General features: G+C 40.2%; 1 protein-coding gene across 1 annotated transcript in view; it reads right to left on the reverse strand.

Annotated features, from left to right (window-relative positions):
* Positions 1-7007: 7007 nt before the first annotated feature.
* Positions 7008-22433, reverse strand: part of tiparp (TCDD-inducible poly(ADP-ribose) polymerase) — a 33283-nt gene continuing 17857 nt past the window's right edge. Inside the window, 5 exon segments of the mRNA XM_056765580.1 lie at positions 7008-8053; positions 9678-9953; positions 12083-12221; positions 12224-12269; positions 12774-12960. Of these exon segments, the coding sequence (XP_056621558.1) occupies positions 7606-8053; positions 9678-9953; positions 12083-12221; positions 12224-12269; positions 12774-12960 (1096 nt within the window). The 3' untranslated portion in view covers positions 7008-7605.

The raw sequence follows: 22433 nt of genomic DNA on the forward strand, positions 1-22433 counted from the left end.
GGTATGTTCCTCCTTTGAAAATGGTTAGCACTGACTCACACTCAGGAATGTTTGTGAGTGTTACAGGCTGGATCGACATCCCTCAGGTTAAGGGAAGTTACAGTAATAAACAACACCCAGACAGGCTAACACTTGACATGGTGCACATTGTGTACACAGGCCTGGAATCCATTTGGGTTTTTGAAAGTTAGCTTAGCGCTCTGGCTTTTGAAAGACCTTCCAGTTTGGAGACAGCAATGTGGAACAGCTGGTTCAAAGTACCCTTGACATGCGCTTCCCGGCCTATGCCACAAAACAGAGACGTAACGATAGTTGTGGTATGTTGCTGCTTTCCTATAGCTCAGTGGTAAGACACATTGCATTTACCACGCAAGGTTGTGGGTTCCATCCCAGGGGATTGCACATACCTTTGTATAAATCTATAGGATATTCAAATGTAAGTCGCAAAGCGTCTGGCAAATGAAAATGTGTAGTGTTGCTGTGAGAAGAATAAGAGCTTATTTAAGTTCGATTTACATTACAAAAGTTATACAGTTGATTTGAGTAAACAGCAAGAAATAACATTTGAATAGTTGCAGACAGGTGCACTGCACTGAGGAAATATTACAAAGAGTGTTGATTTAAAAAAACTATATGATTTTGAATTGACTTATATCAATTAAAATGGTTATATTACTAAAACATTGCTGTTTCAATTAGTTGCCAATATCATGTTAGAACTACACATATATATATTTTTAATTATTCAGCATTTATTAAAAACACATGAATTTCAATATTGATTTATTCCCACCAATACAGTTAAGAAAATGAAACACTAATTTGATTAATAGCAACTATTAAATAAATATTACATTAAAATAGTTGAATTATTTTGGACAAAGTACTTCTGTTTTTTTTCAACTGTTTCCAATGGAAACGGTGCGTTTTCTGAAGACACGAGCAGCTGGCGTTTTTTACACACTTTGCGTTTTTCCCACGCTCAGCGCCGGCGCTCGAACGGGCGCCCAGAGATGTAAAATGCTCAACTTGGGGCAGAACGCTATGCCCGCAGCGGGTGTTTTCCGCCGAGCTCCTGGTGTATACAGCCGTGTAAAAGCGCCTTGGTGGACACAGCCACTGACAATCCAAAGTTTGCATTATCTTAAAGGTCAAGTGTGTAATATTTTGGAGGACAGAAATGGAATATAATATGTACATAACAATGTCTTCATAAGGAAGTGTTATGTCTTTATTATATTAGAATGAGCGATTTCTATCTACATACACCACGGGTCCCCTTATATGGAATTCGCCATGTTGTTTCCACAGCCCCAAATGGACAAACCGCTCTGCAAAACGCATTTCATAATTATGTTTGTCACTCGCCAAAGAAGTGAAAACGAGCTGACATCTTTGTCCTGTGAAAGCCACCATCGTGCTTCGAAAGGGAGGGGCGGAGTGAGCAGTTGGTTTCAACTCGCAACCTCACTGCTAGAGACCCCTAAAACCTCCCCATTGCTCCTTTAAAGAAAATTTAACACGTATATACAAACTGAAATTATGTTTTTAGAATAGGACCAAAAAAACTTAATGAGGAACAGCATTAAGTGGGAACACACTTGGAAACCTAAGAGTGTTGGAAAAGTATTCCAGGTGGCTACCGTATGTCCTTCGATAAAAAAATACCCACAGTGTTCAAAGCTCTTATTAAGGCAAAAGACTTTGAAGAATAAAAAGTGAGTTTAGCTTTTCTTTGTTTCAAAATAGCAGTCACTGTATAATTCCCACTTACATTAGTGTTATTTCATAAATGACTTATTTTAAAATGTGGAAAATGGTAAATATGAATCTAAACAGATGTACTAAATTTTTCGACTGGTTGAGTAGACGTACATAAAGGAAAAGTAAGGTCTCTAACAATAACGACTGTAAAGAGTGTTTTCCTTCAGCCAGTGGTCCTAAATGAACATGTTTCTAAATGTGACTGTTAGCATGTTGACCATCCCCAGCTCCTCTGAGAACAAGGAACTGTGATGTGACTGCCAACTCTACCCAGCAATTTTGTCTGAAGAGATCATTTCCTTTATGAGAGAGTTCCTACATCATAACCCTCTTCCTCCCTGACCCTATCCTCTCTGTGTCTCTCTTTTTATTTCTCTCTATCTCATTTTTCCAGCGTGTGCAGTGGGATGAGTGTTGTGCACAGACTGCCGAGGCGTACGCATTCCTGCAGGGCTCAGCATCCTGTTCTTTTGTCTCCGCCTCCAGCACCAGTCTCAAGCTGTGCTGCACGTACGCACGCCCTGCCTTCACACCCCCATCTTTCCACCCTTCCTCCGGGCACCCGCCATATTCCAGCACCTCCCATTCCTCCACTCAGGAAATGGTACCAGGGGGCTTGTCACAACCAACAACCCTCGCCAACTAGGGGCCAGGCATGTGTGACGGGACAACCCTTTCCAAATTTTCTCATTCTCACCATTTATTTGCCTGTCGGTTCAGCAGAAATGGATTTTCAAACTTTTTGAGGCTTTTGGCTATTGTTTTTATATTGAAGAGACAATTGAAGTGAACAGGAAAACAGAGCGTGAATGGGATCAGGACAGGCTACTTAAATTACCTCAAGCATGTGCAATACTGGAACAAATCATTTTTATACCTCCGTATATAATTTATCTAGGGATGGACAGATACCATAATCGTTATCAGGCCCGATACTAAGCTCATGTACTCGTAAAAATGTACCGATACCAAAGACCAATACCTCATGTAACATAATTAACAGAACTGACTGAAATATGTTGTGAAATTTGCTTTGAAAGTATGTGAAAAGCACATAATAATGTGTTGAAGGTATCGGCGAGTGCTAAAAAATATATTTTGGTACTCGTACTTGGTCTTTAAAAACTGGTATGGCGCATCCCTAAATTTACCATTTTTTTTACTTATTCAAAAAACCCTTACGCACAAAATATTTTAAAGAATCAACCTTCATGGCTTAACATAACCATAATTTATTCAGGTCCTAAAATTGCTCTACAAATGACAACAAAATGACATTTGATCTAACGGATGTCCAACCTGAACCATATTAGAGATTCTGATTTTTATGGTTGGAAAAAATGATGCAAAGATTTTTGTCTTCTTTGGTCTTTTCTTCCATAGAACAGTAATTGGAATTCAGGGGGCTTGAAAAATGACCACATTGGCCTAAAGTGACATAAGGGGTATAAGTCAATAATGAATAAATTATTCTAGGAGAGGTGAGAAATCCCTATAATCTAGACAATGTCTGTAACATTCTTTTGTTTGCCCAGAATTCGAAACAGTCGTGATTCTCCGGAGTGTTGAGCGAGCAAACCGTACTTAGCAGGTAAATGGAAGCAGAGGTCTGCTTTTAGAAACTTTTGATAACCTGTTGGCCTCCCGCTCGAGCAGGGCTATATATTCATCAGTCTGCTTCAGACTATCTCGATTCTGCCCTTCAAATGAGTCCATTTTGAGATAACCTTGCTCCTAACCTCCCTGCTCCCCTTACCCACTGACTGACCTACTCTGAAATTCAATTAAAGAAAGAGACAGCGATAGGTAGATAAGCCAAAGAGAAAAGAAGGGCTGTCAAACCACCCGGCCTAGAGATCCAGAATACACAGGAAGAAGATAAAACAAGGACACTAGATAAAGAGCGACAGACACATGAATTGGAAGCGTGCGGGGCGTAAAATCCAGCCGTTTGACCATGCATGCAAACCGGCCCTTAAGGCCATCTCCAGGACAGAAAGCAGAGGTCACACCGAGCAGACGGCTTTTAAGGTCACGCTGAGTTCACAACACAATCTCCTTCCCATATTTGGTCCGCCCCTGTTCATTTTAGGGGCTTATGGCAGAAATTTGAAATGATGGAAAAAGTGAGCTGGAATGTTCATTGGTTGCAGCTGGCCGTCATTGGAGCAATATGGAACTGGGTTGAGCAGGAAGTACGGGGATTCAACATCGTGAAGCTATCCGTGTGCTCGTTCCTGGTTCTCGTTGGGCTTAACCCTCCCCGAAGCAAACAAGAAGTCAAATATTTAAAATCCACACAAGAAGTCAAATATCTCAAATCACACACATTCTTTGCCTGTGTCTTCTAGACACACCTTACACAAACATGCGTCTCCCAAGCTCGAGAGATTTAGCAGTCGTTCTGCATATACCGATGTGACGTCTGTAAAATGTTTGTAAGGAGCACGATTGAGTCACGTTATCCGGTGGAAGCCGGGGGCTTGTGTCTTTAACTGGAACTCAGAGGACGGCAGATGGGAGAGAGGTCGGCTAAGTACAAAGAAAAAGAAGCAAGAAGAAGGGTACAAGACCACCTGGGGCAGGTTTCACAAACTGCTTAGACTAGTCTTAGAAGTTAGTCATCTCATTTTTTTCTTCAAGACTGGTCATCATTTCTTTAAATCAGTAACGTAAAAAGATAGATTGGGCTCATTGAAATATGAAAAGTAAGACTGATTAGTTCAAACTAATTGCTAGTCAGTGAGACTAGTTAAGACGCAGTCTTAACTTAACGGCTAAGTTTATGCAACTGGGCCCTAATTGCCAATTTCTAAGTTCCTGTTTGAGGGGTCACATCCCAGCAGGTTATAATCAGTGTTGTTGCTCAAGGGGAACCCTACTTGCCCTCCCTCCACTGACTGTCCTTTCCTTCTACCCCCACCTCAATTGTTCCAGCCCCAGGACACAAAGCGATATCGGCTTTGTGCCAGTGATCATTCCACAAGGGCAGTCAGGCAGACAAACAACACCTGGCTTTTCTATGGGTTCCAGAGCTGTTTGTGAAAACAACTGACGGCAAACAAGCCTGCATATCGAAAACTAATCCTACTGAAAAGACCAGCATATCTGGTCACCGGAATCTATTGTGTTTGCACGCTTATGTGCCCCACTGAGCTGTTTCTCTAGCTTAACCAGCAAGACTACCTTTGTGTATCAGCTCCATCTGATATGCTTTGCTGGTCATTACAGATACACTGCCAGCTAGTCACATACCCGGGACTAACCAGCATTTGACACAATGACCCAAAGTAAATAAGTCAGAGGGGTCATTTTGAATCCTCAAAGGTTTTGCAATGGAACACAATGAATAAAATTCAGACAGAGTAACAGAGGAAGCCATTGAACGCTGGATTAGAGGTTGGGAAAGGAGGGTTCTCATGCATATCATCAGAGAATTGGGGACCTGCTGTTGTTTCCTAAACTGGCCGGCTCTAGGGTGGGGCGAGTGTTCCCTTGCTGCCTCCTTGGTCTGTCTGGTGCTCTGGGATTCATTAAACATGAAGCTTAGGAACCCAGAACCCCTGGAGAGCAAGTGCAAGAGAAAAGAAGAAAAAGAAAGAGAGAGAGAGAGAGAGAGAGAGAGAGAGAGAGAATTGAGAAGGTGGGACACATTCTTCTTTTGGACAACAAGCTTAAATGTCATCCAATCTAATTTGCACAATACCAGCAAACTGTTCTGTTATAAGAACTGAAAGACTGCCTTTAAAATTGATCATAAAACCAACAATACTGGTCCAAAGTTTTAGAACGGTTACAATTTTTTTCTTAAAATTTGGAAAAATATGAACAAGTACGCTCCGCAAAACTGGGAAATAATACAAAGGGAGCTATCAGAATTATGTTGTGGCTGAAAAATCTAAACAAAATATAAAACTTGTAATATTTTAGCATATTCAGTGGTTACCTTTTGTCTAGAAATGTGTTTCTTCGAATTTTACAATCCAGCTTCTTTGGGTTTCACCCAAAGATTCTTTTTAAATAATATTGAAGTAGTCCCCATCTATTCTGTGCTCTTATAGGCTCCACTTTTTCCATTATTCAGTCAAAGTCATCCATTTCAAAGACATTTCTATTAAATACAATTTTGTTATAATTAATTTTAGTAATAAAAACCTTTATATTTGTACAATTATACACTCACCTAAAGGAGTATTAGGAACACCTGTTCAATTTCTCATTAATTCAATTATGGTGGTGGTGTAATGGTGTGGGGGATGTTTTCTTGGCACACTTTAGGCCCCTTAGTGCAAATTGGGCATCGTTTAAATGTCACCGCCTACCTGAGCATTGTTTCTGACCATGTCCATCCCTTTATGACCACCATATACCCATCCTCTGATGGCTTCTTCCAGCAGGATAATGCACCATGTCACAAAGCTCGAATCAACTAAATTGGTTTCTTGAACATGACAATGAGTTCACTGTACTAAAATGGCCCCCACAGTCACCAGATCTCAACCCAATAGAGCATCTTTGGGATGTGGTGGAACGGGAGCTTCGTGCATCCCACAAATCTCCATCAACTGCAAGATGCTATCCTATCAATATGGGCCAATATTTCTAAAGAGTGCTTTCAGCACCTTGTTGAATCAATGCCACATAGAATTAAGGCAGTTCTGAAGGCACAACACAGTTTTAGTATGGTGTTCCTAATAATCCTTTAGGTGAGTGTATAGTTGTATTTAAGAAGCATACACCTTCTGATCAAAACCTTTTTAAGAATACGAAACCTCTCAAGTGTTCCTTTACTTTTGACTGGTAGTGTACTACTTGTGCGTGACTGGCCAAGTCAGTTTAACTTTACTTGCATACTTTAACGACTATCTCAACAGAAGCGTCATGCACAGCTTAGACTTCGGCCGTTTACAAGACCATCACAAATCGAGATGTAACCAGGGCCAGTTTCAGTTGTACACACTTAAAATGTTGGGTTGTTTCAACCATTGTTGGGTTAAATATGGACTAACCTAACTGTTGGGTTAAAATAACTCAGAGAATATTTATATTTGACTGAACAATGGGTTGAAACAACCCAGCGTATTGGTCATTTATAACCCAACATTTGGGTGTGTCCATGTTGACCCAACGCAGGTTTGAAATAACCCTATTTTTTTCTAGAGTAACTGTTGTCTTTAATCTGTAGGCGTTACGTTAACAACGCTTAAACACACTGAAAAATTATCCTAGCTTCAAACTTTTTCTTTAATTGTTTTATTTACTTATCGTTACATTGACTAACATAAATAAACAATTTATTTATGAACAAAAGGCACACAGTTCAAATATAAACAAGAAGAACATATTTACAACTTTCACAAATTAAGTATGGATCGCAAATGGCAGCAATGTTGGTAAGTTGAGTCTTTTGGGGAAAAAAACGATGTGAAGCTCCAAACACAGCCCCAAGTCCGAGTGGCAAGCCATGAACAGGCTTCTGAGTAACACGGATATAAATCCACCGTCAGCTACGGAAGCCGCATCAGAGACACACGTCCACACACGAGGTTCACACACTAAACTGTCCAGCACTGAGGAGAGACGTCACGCACACTCATGCTCGCACATACACACAATCCCCATTTGTATTCACAGGGGGACGAGAAGACGGGCACTAAATGGTCACACATTAACCCTCACACACAGCAACGAGGGAAACTGGTTGTTGCTCCAATGCTCTCTACAGCCGAATGTATCCCATACGGTCCCGAGTTCCATTCGCAGAGCCAGAGCACAACCGCTCTGTTTTCGTTTCCTAACCGTGCCGGTCTAGCGTGCAGGTATCCACGCAAACGTCACTCTTCAAATAGCTACTGTATTGCCCACTTCTTCATATTGAATAATAAAGTACGGATAACTCTGATCGTCATTAAAGATGACAAAGATCTGTGGGTCCATCCAATTATCCACGCAGGAGTCGAACAGATCACTAGAGGGGTTTTGTGGATTCAGTGGAGGTGGTCGGCGCATGGAAGGGTTGCCCACCGTGAACTTGCCCGTCAAGACTTTGGCCAGGAACATGTAGTGCACGCCACGGGGCGAGCGCTTGGAGAAGTTGTGAGAATAGATGGCCTTGCGTGCAAAGTAGCTGCCCTGGCCAAACATAGTGGCGTGCTTGCCGCAGACGCGTGGATCGAAGTTGTGCTTGCAGATGCCCTCAACCACATCCTGGGACGTGCCGTGGAACAGGTGGCGCTCGTTCAGCATGCGATCCATCTCGGACATGTGCCGTGACATGTAATCCTTCTTCCTGTCATGGGCAGAGAGAAAAATATGCTTTAATTAAAAAAGTGAATCAAAAGTGATTCTGGGAACATATAAGGATTGTGTATGACATCAAGGTCCAAAATCTACATAAAATAACACTTAAAGGCATAATGAAAAATAAAGATTCTTTATTAATCTAATGTCATTTCAAACCTGTATGACTTTCTGTCTCTCTGCAGAACACAAAAGATATGCTGGTAACCAAACAACACTGGCCACCGCTAACTTCCATTATATGGACACAAAACCACAGAGAAATTTCTCAAAATATCTTCATTTTGTGTTCCACAATTTACTTTTCAGAGTACTTAACAGGTTTTAAACAACACTGTGGTAAATAAATGATGATAGAATAATTGATGTGTTCATTTCCCCTCTAATTCAAACAACCACAACAACAAACCTTCAAAAGCTAAAAAACATTTTTCTTGTATCAGCGCGTGCCAGCTGTCCACAAACAAGACAACAAGGCAAACTACTGAGCGCTCGGCTTGTCATCTGGTCAAGTGGAAACAGAGAAGTGAGAGGGTACCAAAAGGGCGAGTGATCAAATGAGAACCAGAGACCCAAGTGACCCCAGTCAGCTACAAAGCTCCATTAACCCGAATCTGTGCCTCTATTGTTGAAGACAGAGATGACGTGAGGTCATCTTAGCGGAGAGAAAGCCTCTGATCAGTAGAGTACCCAGCGTGACATTGCCAGACCTCTGGTGACCCTACGGCCCACAACTAGACCCAGTCGTCATGGACATTGCTTTTTAACATGTGGCCTTCAAGCCCAGCTCCATGTACGTCAATGTCTTTGTTATTTCAGCAGGTCAATTCTGTTGATGCAAATAATCGCTTATGTCCCCCACTCACTGGCCAACTCCCCTGAAACGTTCGATGCAATTAAACTAAAGATATAGAAGCACACATGCGCATAAACATTTTACAAAATAAAAGCATTATCGTATCACATTATTCATCAGTCTCGTCTACACCAATTCTGTCACCACCATATTATTCTCCCACACATGCCGCATTTATGCATTTCCAAACATGGCTACGCTTCCATCAGAGAAGGCGAACACTCTAAGCGATGCTTTACTAGACACATGGAGCTCAGAGATAAGCTAATCTCCCGCATGCTTCATAAAGCAGTGAACACGCATAAACAGTGAGTCAGCAGCCACTCTTTCCCCCTGACTCACTATTTTTTATGGGCTAAACATCACAGAAAAGGGGTAAGAAACCTTGTTTCTATGACAACCAAAACATTTAAAAACGTTAGCGCACCGCATGTACTTCCTCTGCTCTGCATTTCACACCTCACGTATCCACCACAATCACATCTGTTTCCGACCAACAAAGGCATCGTAAGAACCGTTGGCGTGGCTGACACCGAACCGTGTGAAGACAAACAACTTTAAAGCCTCGGGCCTTACGTGTGGGTGTGGTCGAACATTTCTGTTACAGATGTTTAAGGGACAGATCGTTCCTGATAACCTTTTAAGTGGCAGTTTGTAATCTCAGTGTTTACTAAACACAGCTCTGGCTCCAAATAAATAGTCTAAACAACTTTAACCAACACAAAGGATTTAGTCATTTGGGAATGTTCTACCGCACCTTTTGTACTTCTCCCAGAGGAAAGGGTTTTGGACGCGGAGGATCTTGAGGATGCGGAATTTGGTCTCGGATACGGTCTTGTGGAACAGGCCGTAGACGGTCCGGTAGCTGCGGTCGTCCCGGGAGACGGGCACCTGCAGAAAGTCCTGATTGTTGGCCATGTGTAACCAAGTCTCTGGGTATACTCGGGAGGGGGCGACTGGTGCAGGAGAAAGAGGCAGGTTTCCAGAATTTTCCAGGGAGGATAGAAATGCTGAGGAAAGGCCACCGAGAGTCCTGGAGGAGAGGGTAAAACATGATGCCATTAGGAGCATAAATGATGAAAAAAAATCATAAAACATCAACAGTAACTATTTTACCTATTGTCTAGATTCACAGCCCGTTTAGAATAAAGAATTAATATGTTTAATATGAAGACTTCCCATTCATTATGTAGTTTTAATCATTTAAAAATGATAGTAGTTATATTATAATATATAAAAATATATTTTGTAAGATATATGTTATCTATATAATTATATCTAATTTTATATGCATAAATATATATTTCAATAATAAATATATCATTTGGACTATTTCCTTTTTTCAAACGCTTGTTCAAAACTTCCAGAGTTTATATTCACCTACTCTTTTGTCATATATTTTTTTATTATCTCGCAACTTCCTTTTGCAATGCTTGCTATTCTCTTGCTCTCTCGCTCTCTCTCTCTAAAGCTGACTGTCATTGCAGGAACTGAGGCGATTTATTCATCATATTTTTCCGAGAAGCACCGAGCAAGACTGAGGAAAAGTGAATAAATAGAAGAGAGCAAAAAAGTTTTGCAGAGATAGCAAGACGACAAGCAAACACTTTTGGGAAACCAACTGTTAAGAGATTGTTCAAGAGTGTTTGTGCGTGTATGTGAGAGAGGGAGATTTATGCTGCTCGCTGAACGTTAAGTCAGCTGGTGCAAGAAGCGGTTCAGCCAAATTGTCAATCGCACAAATGAGTTCCACCACTGTGCTCAGGACAATGTGTTCCTGACGCTGCAGGAGACAACCTGACAACAGGAGCCAAATAATGAGGATGAGAAAGATACTGACTGAAGTCTGGGCAATAAATCAAGATTTTGCTAATGGTATGATCTGAAAAAAACACTGCAGTGTATTAAATATTAAATTTAATAATAAAATTATCAATTATAAACGATTATTCTTGTTTAAAGAACTCTTTTACATTATACTAAATAACTGCTGCTTGAAAATACTTTTAAATTATTACCAAAGAGACAAACAAATAAACTGCTTTAGAGCAGCATTTATAATTATTGTCTCTGACGGACTAAATACACGAAAGACAGGACAAACCTAGCCCAAAAATCTGATATCCAAATGGTCAAATTTTACTTTCAAACGCGTTTACTCCCTCCGTTTCCTCAACACTTTTTTTATATCTGCTGCGTTTTACATACACTCACCTAAAGGATTATTAGGAACACCATACGAAAACTGTGTTGTGCCTTCAGAACTGCCTTAATTCTACGTGGCATTGATTCAACAAGGTGCTGAAAGCATTCTTTAGAAATGTTGGCCCATATTGATAGGATAGCATCTTGCAGTTGATGGAGATTTGTGGGATGCACGAAGCTCCCGTTCCACCACATCCCAAAGATGCTCTATTGGGTTGAGATCTGGTGACTGTGGGGGCCATTTTATTACAGTGAACTCATTGTCATGTTCAAGAAACCAATTTAGTTGATTCGAGCTTTGTGACATGGTGCATTATCCTGCTGGAAGTAGCCATCAGAGGATGGGTATATGGTGGTTATAAAGGGATGGACATGGTCAGAAACGATGCTCAGGTAGGCTGTGACATTTAAACGATGCCCAATTGGCACTAAGGGGCCTAAAGTGTGCCAAGAAAACATCCCCCACACCATTACACCACCACCATAATTGAATTAATGAGAAATTGAATAGGTGTTCCTAATAATCCTTTAGGTGGGTGTTATTTTTCCTGTAAATAAGCAGACGTCACATTCCCGCTCACGAAGCATTATAGATGTAACAGCTTTCTGTCCCGTGATAGATTTACGATATTCAAGATAGGCTGACCTGTGACTTTTAGTTTACAAGCTGAAGTTCTAGAGTAAGATGAGCATGAATATTAGGTTTCAGAAAAGTGTTCTGGAGGCACGAACAGTACTCGAAGCAATTAAAAAGAGATCTCTTTAAACCTCTTACTGATGGGAAAACGGCAAAGTCTCAATTACGTTTTTTGTGAGCGATGAATTCTCACTGACATTAAGTGAGAACGCGGCGTGTATGACAATGGACGCCCTACGGCTACAGGTCATAATGAACCTGGTAGGAACATTCAGTATGTCAGATATGTCAATGTGTAAAGGGATGTTTTTTATACTCACTGGAGGTAAGGTGTGAGCAAGATGGAGGACCTGAACAGCGGGCGTTTTTTGATTTGTCGGCGGAAGCCGAACACAGCATTTTGCTGGAAGCCCTCGCGAATGTTCAGGATGTACTGATTCTGCAGCGTGATGAAACGACCTCTTTCAGACCGCGACCGCTTGCCTCTTCAATCAGTCGAACCACTGGCTGTGAGATGGAAAAAGACAGGAAATGAGTTAGTCAGAGCACGAGGCAAAAACAGCCAACCTCAATGTGCTTCGTATCCCACTCGATTCATCCGAAGCAGCGGTCAGAATGTATTCATCAGATGAGATTTTCAGAGGAAATAAAGGGCTCTGTTTTCAAAGGAGTGCTTACGCAATGTTCTGATTTCAGGAGCTTGTGAGCAGAACAGTACGTCTTCTACTTTTAGTTTAGACCCAACACGAACACAAACAATCTAACTCCCAAAACTGAATACCTGCCACCAACTCATCTATTCAATGCAACCCAGAGCTGCGCAATCTAACAGCTTAAAAAAACCTACAGCATCGAGACCAAATCTTAACATAATACTGCAATACAATAATGAGAATCTAATGAGAATTGTCATTAAGAATAATGAGATTTTTTTGGTTTTGAGGTTAAATGTGGAGCGTTTTGGACTTTATTACACAGGTAAAAACTGAAGGAAAAGATCAGATGTCTTACCTCGGAGTACTCCCTCCAGCCAAAGTTATCTCTGCAGTAGTACTTCCAGACGGTCAGACAGCTGGGGGTGGGGCTTGTGTTAGTGGGTGTGGCTGTAGAGCTGGAGGGCGTGGACAGGCGCCTGACGAGGTCAAACTCCAGGTCACAAACTCGCATGGAAGTGAAGTCCAATACAAACACTCGACCCCTGCATTTAAACAAAAGTAAACAAATGTAAACACATACATTTACATAAACACACATCGAACATGAGACTGAACACTGATCAGCTCCAGACAGCAAATAATAATGCAATGTGTTCCTGAGCCATGACATCACCAGATCCAATTTAATTTCTACGAAATACCTTGGGCTTACTGAAAAGCTCTCTTATTGTCCTGATTGATCTTTGCTGCCTGACAGTGCCCTGTATGCATAAAACCCTGAAAAGCCCAATGAGACAGAGGATGGATGAAACCCTGCCCCCTGTGTGCAGACCATGGCTGTTTTAGGACACCCTCCAGGGGTGTACGGCTCACTATTAATGGCCTCATCGATTACACTTATTCTCTAACAAAAAGAGGATTTGAGGTCAAAGGTGAAACGTCTGGGCAGTAGTGGAGCAAGTAATTCCCAACACGATGGGTGTTCCACTTATTGAGAAAACATAAATATTTCAACATAAACTGTAACGATAATCAGGCGACTATAATCCATAAAAATAGACATGGCTAATATCAGAAAGAAAAAGAGATACAGAATTTCTAAAATAAAACTAATTGTATTTCATTCAGATATCTAATATTCGCCTTAAGACGTACCTGCAAAGGCCAAAGACTCTCACAATGCATACAGACAAACCATGACGCACTAGACCCACACTGTCAAGAACACTCAAAATCCACACTCGGTAACACGCTAGTCAGTTTAGACAGCTAATCTTAGCAGCCCAGCAGAAGGACAGGGGGCACTGACAGGATGAGTGGACTGAGGCCTAAAAAAAAACACTTATAAGCGAATGTGGCGGACAGACGAGATGTAGACTAAACACTGAGAGTTCAGCATACAGCAGACGGGGCCGAGCACAGAGATGATCTCAACAACCTCCCAGTTACATACACACAAAATACAATTAACTGCAAAAGGCTTCAACAAGCCTTCAAAACATGACAATACTAGACTAAACATAAGTATTGTTTGAACAAAACAATCCATGTTGCAATAAATTGGGGAAAAAACAAACACATCAAACTGCCATGACTTCAGTCCTTTTTAAAGACTTTGTTTGGACCTGTTATGGAATAGTTGGCAGCATTTTGGGGACTTTCACAAAAACTTGCAATAAATGTCATGGTCATATTTCACCGCAAAATTAAAATAGAAATATACCAAAATAGATTTTGGATAAATACAATGAAGCGTATTTTACGCTTGCTCGATGACATTGTTTTCATAATAATTCAGCTTTTCCCACATCTGAGGGATATTCATTTATTTACTTTTTTATACAGAACATAGTGCATTAGTAAAGTAGAACTTAGTATTTGTCAAATTAATTTTATGCTAATTTAATTTAAAAACATTGTGTATGACAGGGCTGGCTTTAATGTTTGTGTAATTTAGTTTTATGTGGTGAAATATATCCTTGACATATCATTGCAAGATGAATCACCCTTTTAGCAGGTGGAATGATGGGAAACTGGCAGAGACGGATGATAAAACAGTCTGCTTACCGTAAAAATAAAACAAGAGCATCTAAGAGAGCAACCTGCTCACGAGATACCAAAAAGGGGAAGGGGAGACAGAAGTGATACTGTAAAGAGCGAATAAACAAATGAGGGTTAATCCTGTGAACTCACTTACTCTAGCAATGTCTTTCTGACTTGAAATCTTTCCAAGAGACACTAAATCTGATCTCAAAAAAATGCATGACAAACAAAACCAGGCCCAGAATTCATGTACGTAAGAGAGAATCAGAGAGGAAAGATGCTTATCATTTCTGTCCCAACTGACCTACTGAATTGAGTTAAATACACAAATGCATGAACCCGCAAACATTTACATACAGCAAACACATGCTCCATGAGTCACAGACACACATGATAATGGTCTTCCCAGCAGCCCTTGCAGAGATAAGGTCCAGTGTGTTAACAGTTTAAGCCGCTCCCAGAAATCCTTCCCAAAACTTGACTGTCTACCTGAAGCCCTTCAATTCTCTTTTTCATAGTAAAAGACAAACACTATGTCCTTTCAGCTGGAACGCGATGGGTTTTACACTTACACACCCATGTTCACTTTAAATCAGAAGGTTCAGGACAGCCTGTATTTTACAGACAGTTCCGGGCACACAAACACACATTGTGCCCCAGCAGATGCAGCCCCGGGCCCAGCCAACAAAACCCGACAGGGACCAGCTTTCTCCGCTGGAGACCGCATTTCACCAATTTATCCAGGCCATCAGGCCAAGGTACCAGATAAGTAGTAGCCAAACTTTTTGAGTCTTGATGTTCTAAGGGACACTAGAGGGGACGCTAACAGATCTACATGCAAGCCCAGTCACAGAAGGACAAAATGAAAGTTTCATTATCATAAGGATTGCACGCACACAAGATCAACTGACAGCGTTAAAAGACCTAAGAATGGACACAAACAACTTGGTTGAAAATAATGGAAACAATTGTTATGGAAAATATTGCTCCGAGGTAGCCCCTTCATTGTCAAAACACTACCCAATTAACTTACTTTGGTCTCAAAGTTGTCCCTTTTTCTCAGAAAAGTTTTCCTGAGGAAAATAATCGAAGATCTCATCAAACGTCTGCATTTGATCTCATTGCTGTCTAGGAGAAACACTTCTACATTAAACAGATCTTTTTTGTGATTTGTCTTTCTACGCCAAGTGCAAAATTGACTTAATTCAATATTTATTGAATTTGAAGAAAATGAGCTAAGCTGGACATTTGAGTATTTAAACAGTGCATAAAAAAAATAAAAGCAATTTGTCCGCCCAACATTTCCGGATGACCGGGAACTCATTTACCATTCCCTCTCTGCCACATCTCGCAAACAAAAATGCTCTCACCGGCAAAACAAACTTTAAGATACTCAATGATGCGAAACTCAAGACAGGGCTGGGCTCTTTACTGAATTGCTGCCAGTCAGAGGGTTTCACAACCCAAATATCCTTCTGCGGGAATTACTCTGTTGCTAGTTTCGTTTCTGAGTGTTGCTGACTCATGCCAAGTCATCTGGACTCAATACAGCAGCAAAGACATAATGGACAGAGCCAGAATATCTACAGGGCACAGTGACCTGAAAGACCGGTGGATGTCACACTCTTTTGCTCCACCTGACCTCATTCATCGAAAGCAGCAGGAATATAAAAAACACCATTTAAAAATGGAATACACGGACTGGTGAGCTAATCCAAAAAAGGCAATGCTGATTTCAAACTCACCTGAACTGTAAAGAAATTTCTGCTTTAAATTTTGAAAGGAACAGTTCACCCCAAAATAAAAAAAAATCTGTAATTTCCTTCCCTCAAGTTGTTCTGATGAACACAAAGATATTTGGAAGAATGCTTGCAACCGAACCGTTCTTGGCCACCAATGACCCTATAGTAGGAAAAATTGCTTTATACATTTCTTTGTTCTACTGAACCCAAAATAATATATTTTTAAGAATGTAGGGAATCAAACAGTTCTGGGGTACTTTTGACTACCACCACGAAAAAATAAATGTATTCAGATTTGAAACAACTAGAAGGTGAGTAAATGATGACAGAATTTTTATTTTTGGGTTAACAATCCCTATAAGGGATACGTAATTTCTATCTTTCATTTGAAATGTTGTTAAAACAAAAATGAAGTTGAAATTCTGAGTGAAATGGTTACAACAATTCACATTTCAAATATAAAATAGTATGTTAAACTACTTGAAAAGTCAATTTGATGGTACTAGAAAATCTAAGGCAGCAAAAAAAATTAAGTGCACCTTGAGTGTTTTATTTGTTTTTTTTTTCACATAAAATGTGTTTTCGCAGAAAAATAGGCAATAACCAAACACTCAATCATCGGTTGACTAGCTGACAGCAGCAACCCTCATTTACATTAAACCGCATTTGGCAGATGCAGAAGCGAAGCGACCAACAGCGCATTCTACGGAGGACCACAGTACTCAAAATGAAATAATTAAAATATTAATTAATTAAGTGAACCACTAATAAAATTCTGCCGTTCATATTGCAACAATTTAATCATTAAATAATTTAATCAACAATGCATTAAATGTATTCATTTATTTTGTAATATTCTCTGAAAATACATCATTAATTGTTTAGCTCTTTTCACAACAGCTGTCACAAAAAACTATTGCTTTTTTCCACCAAAATGAATTAAGATGAATTTCCTAATAATTGGCTGAATTTCCAAATGAACACATATTTCACCACTGTCTCTTTATTGGCGTTCGTAAAATATATTCTCTATGAAAACAAAACTCTGACTGGGTGATGTGTACAGATTTGTGCTGCCTGCCAGTAGGACCTACTTTTTTTCCAACCATTTAGCGACAAGTACTGCCCTAGTCTGTTGGCGTTTGTGAAATATTCTCCAGTATTATGAAAAGAAAAAAACTGTGATGAAATTGTTCTTAATATTATGAAAAACATGCTTTTGAAAAACACAAGGCATTATGAGAAATTCTTCCTACTTTATTAAGGAAATTGAATAAAAAGATTTATATTATAAAAAGTTTTGGTCCTCCATAGCATCCAGCTATACATTTCATCAGTATGTGTTTCCTGAAAACCAAATCCTCTCCCTTTAAAAAAAAATTTGCTCCCTTTAGCACAATGTTACACCAACCTAGCTATAGGAACATTATCATTCTAGCCATCAGCGAATACGATCACTTCTAGAGCTAAGAATTAAAAACCCCCATAACAGCCAGAGAAGAAACAAACAAAAAGTAGATAAAAGAAAACTGGTTGGTGAAAATTATACAGAAAGTTTATTTTCGCTCTCGCTTTCCTTAATGCTCTTTCTTTGTCCAGAACGCTCTACTCGTAATGCAGTACAATGAGAAAGAACAGGGCATTCTGGGATTAGGGAGGAATGGGTGGTTACAGAAGTGACGGCGCAGCGAGGTAAAGAGCTAAGACAACATAAAATAAGAGAGTTGAGAGAATTACACAATGTCTCAGAACAACGCGAGCTCTTTTCTATTTAGAGTGACAAAACCGGCAATGTCATTTATGACGTCATTTCTCAGACACTGTCATTATCCAACAGTGGGAGGCGACACGGCTTCGATTTCACAACACTGCTTTAACACATACACATGCATGTTTTGTGTAGCGCTGTGATTGTGTTACCGTTTCTCTTTTGGATGTGCATCAACACACACCCTCATGAAAGGTACCGTATTTGATACCTAGAGCAAGGTGTTTCGTGCCAGAACGCACACACATTCTCCCGGGTTTCCTGACAGACTAGATTTCACAGTGGCTCACCCACACACACACTTTTCATTTTCACACAAGTGCTCGCTTCTTTTTCCAGCCTGGCATGCCGAACCGAATTCGGCCACCTGTGCGCGGGGTAACCATGGCGACTGTTATCCGAGAGGGTGCCTGACGGACCGAGTAATAGCGTGCTGATAACAACAGAAGACCCGCCGGCCTCTTACCCTGCCTCGCAGACAAAGCTCAGTCACCCCATACCAAGAATCCCTGAGATTGCTTGAATCCTCCCGCCCTCCGGCTAGAAAAATAACATTCCAGCTATTAAATCAAGTGCAAGGACTGATTCTCTGGGCTCATCAGCGCTGCCTACTTATCAAGCCTCGGGATTTTCTAGTCTGCACATGCACGCACGTGTTTCTGGAAGCGAAAAGTAACGCAATGATGCTATAGGGATGATGTGCGAGAGAAAGACGAATACAGAGAAAAAGTGTAGTGAATAGGTCGACAATAAGCAGGAGGACGGTAATTAAAGCCATCAATGTGTGCTGAGGGAGAGAGCTTGATAAGTCAGTTTTATCTCTCTTTATATACCTATGAGGCGGAGTCATGGGAGAATAACCTGCTTTGCTCTTCCAGTCAGCCCTGCGTTCCTTTAATGTCCCCCTGACCCAGTCGTGAGGTGGTGTTCATAGTCACGGTGACATGACCTGTAACCGTGTGATGACTCAGTGGTGTCAGGTGCTGAGATCAGCTAATGTAGACATACACACTTTTTGACTCGGTAAGGTGTAAATATATAAAGCAGAAGTGCAATATTTCTCCATTTAACATTTAATAATCTACAAGTGAATGATTACAGAAAGGTCAATATAACAGAAGATTCAGCCGTGTAATGATTCGGTTACCCTGTACTAAACTCAATATGTTATTATTCAGGTGGCTAGCTATAAACATGTTGACAATTGAAAGACTGATACTTGCATTTTGTTATGAATTGTTTTAAAATACAGTGCTGCATGAGAACAGGCTTGCATTCACCTACTCACAAATAGCAACAACCACTCTAAAGAGAGTAAGAGACTATCAAAATCTACATTGAGTCAGGACAGAAATCTCTCTCTGTCTCTATATCCTCCCTGGCTCCCGAGATCGTGAGTCAGTATGTCGTGTACACGGGTCTGGGATCTGGTAAGGACCTTGGCTCCCTTCTCATTGGGACACCGTTCACTTATTTTCCTGTGACGTGACTGCTTAAGCCCGTTGTGATACTCCACAGCTGGTATTAATCAACAAACGGCAAAACCGACATCTCTCTGAATTTATTTTATAAATAATGGTTGAAGAAGGCTACATATGAGAAACACTTTCATTCTCTGTTACATATCAGCGCACAGATTTGGTCGCTTATTAAATTTAACTGTTGTGCTGCCTGCCTGTCTAGCAACATTTGTTTACACATAACATAAATAAGCGTTTGTCTTTTCAAAAGTTACTTTGAGTTTCATGAAGTTCATCGAGTTGGCTCCTGCGATTTCAGTTAAACGTCATCAAAACATGTCATATGGTTAACGGAAAGGGAACATAGGTTTTTGAAAAACATGGTTTTTGCAGAGCATTGTGTGAAAATTTAGGGAACAAATGTTTCAGTGCAATGAAGGATTTTGCCAATGAGACGGCCCTTAAATGGCTGACTCCCTGGTTAGTGCCCTGACTACTGAACAGGGGGCTGATTTGAGACACAGGCTTTGTTTGCGTCACATCTCAGACAAGCTATCAGAGTCTAAAACTGAAGTGGCATCACTGAACTGCAATGTGGTTCTGTATAAACAATGCAGATTTATTTTAGTTTTTTAGGTGAATGCAGTTTCAACTGTCTTAAAGAACTGAACTGTATAAATTAAAAATGGGACTACATAGTCGCCACATTGTACAATGCCAATCTCTGTTCCTGAACTGAGCTGATATCCAGTCATTCTGCTAAATTATGGGAACTCAAACCCAGCTGGCAGATTTAAAAGACTTTACAGTTCTGCTTTACTAAAACCTAAATAATCACTATTGTGCTAATTTCACCAGCTCGAAACCCACACACTGAAGAGAACAAACAGTAGTACCAAAAAGGAAATCTGATGTACGGTAGCATAAGCAAGTTGGCTGTATGACAAAGGGAGAGAAGCAAAAAAAAGGGGGATAAGACATAAACAATGCGTCACAAATCGCCTTCTTCCATACTATATACTAGGGGAAAATAATTATGAGTCACAATGATTATGTCCGAAACCTCAGCAGGTATAACACAGTAGGCGAGAAACTCCTTTCGCTGAGATTTGTGAGTGTGGATCGAAAGGACACTTCTCTGTCTCATGATGCCACGGGAGCTGAGCAACGGCCAAATTTCAAAAGTAAATCGAACAAAAATAGCGGAAAACTTTTTAAGGTGGATGTCCATTTAATAGTGCCATTAAACAAATTTCTTGTGACTAACTTATGTTTTTATCAGCGCTTATGTACAGGTTGTTGTTAATAAATCAAAGGTCAAAGAGCATACGGGTCACATGACCATAACACATAGCGGATTAATTATGTCCGAAATGTAGTCCTACTCCCACTCATACTATATACAACATTCTGTTTTAACGGTGGATACGTACTTATTCAAAATTCAGTACGTACTGTCACAGTATGTGATTAAAGTGTGAAGGATTAGCAGTTGTTTCATAGCTTGTGTGGCACGGAGCATGCCCAAAACCCAAAGCCTCTGCTGGGACTGGCATGTTTCACAAACTACAAAAAAATTATTTTCCTAGGCAGTATTTTTGACTTGTAAAACACGTTTAACAATTTAAATTTACTTGGACAACGATTTACACTTTTGTTGTTTCTTGTTCATAAACCTCATTATGTTTGGGTTTGAATTGTTTAATATATGAAAGAAAACAATTTGCCAAAGGATTAAGAGAATAAACATCAGTTAGGATAAGTTCTCTGAATGTAGTTTTAATATCTCATTTTAGGTAAGATTTGATAGTGTTTTTACTGTAAAAGAAGATGAAAATAAAGATATTTTACAGTCAGAAAGACACATGATAAGCCTTTAACCCTGTGGCCCTGGCACACACGATCCAAGTGCCTTCTGTGGTCTCTGACGGACTACTGGAGAAAGACAGTAGAGATTTAATTGAAAAGAAATACGACGGGATTCAAAAGAGAGATATTTCATATTTCTATTCTCTGTTGTCCATCATTTCAAAGCACTGCATGATCTTAATGACTTATAACACATACAACAACTCACTTTTACATGCTCAGCATGAGCTACCCGCAAGCCAGTATCATTCACACCCAGCACGAGTGTCACAGTCTGAGAGGAATTAAACAAACACACACACGCACCTGATCACACAGTACCAACCCTGAGATAAGAGAGTCAACTCTGCGGGTGATAAACTTAGTAGAAGCAAAGTCAGCAAATATACACACAACACCTGTACAAGTTGTATCAGTCACACTCAAACGCTGTTCAGGTGAAATACTAAATAGTTTTATACTTCATAGATACATGCACTTACTGAATTTATAAACACTTAGACTGTGACTAAAAGGTTTATGAATGACAGTTCGGTTAATGGTGCAACCAGGTGACTTTTGGACAACCTCTATCTTATTTGGCTTATGAATAAGTCGCTGACGTCACCAGACTGTCAGCCAAGAAAAGCTATTCAGCAGATGACTGGTTTCCATCACTCATTTCAATCCCAAACTCTCACGCAGTGTCTATAACGCAAGTGAGCAGCGTGATGCGGCTAAAACATACAGCTCCCCTTAAAATAAGTACACAAAAGACTTTCATTGCCCTGTAGATACAGCAGAAGATTTTGGAGAAGTGTGAATACTTCACTGAACTACAAAATCTGGTGGTACAAATTTCTGCAGGGCCATGGTTATATTTCAAAGGACCCATGATTTTTAAAGGGTGGGCTGCCTCTCATCTCCTTATCATACGGCTTAAGACAGAGTTTAGTTTTCAGTGGTCTATCTCCTTTTTCTCCAAAGAACAATATCCTCTTATATTATACTTTATATGAAATATTACAAGGTAAAATACTGCAAATCCTTGAAAATCCATTTCTGGTAAAGACCTACATCGTTTTGAGGAGTGAGCTCTTTCATTCTGCAATAACACGATACCCACACAGATATTCTGCTGTAATGAGGTCATC

Source organism: Triplophysa dalaica, chromosome 14 (genome assembly GCF_015846415.1).
Source record: "Triplophysa dalaica isolate WHDGS20190420 chromosome 14, ASM1584641v1, whole genome shotgun sequence".
NCBI lineage: Eukaryota > Metazoa > Chordata > Actinopteri > Cypriniformes > Nemacheilidae > Triplophysa > Triplophysa dalaica.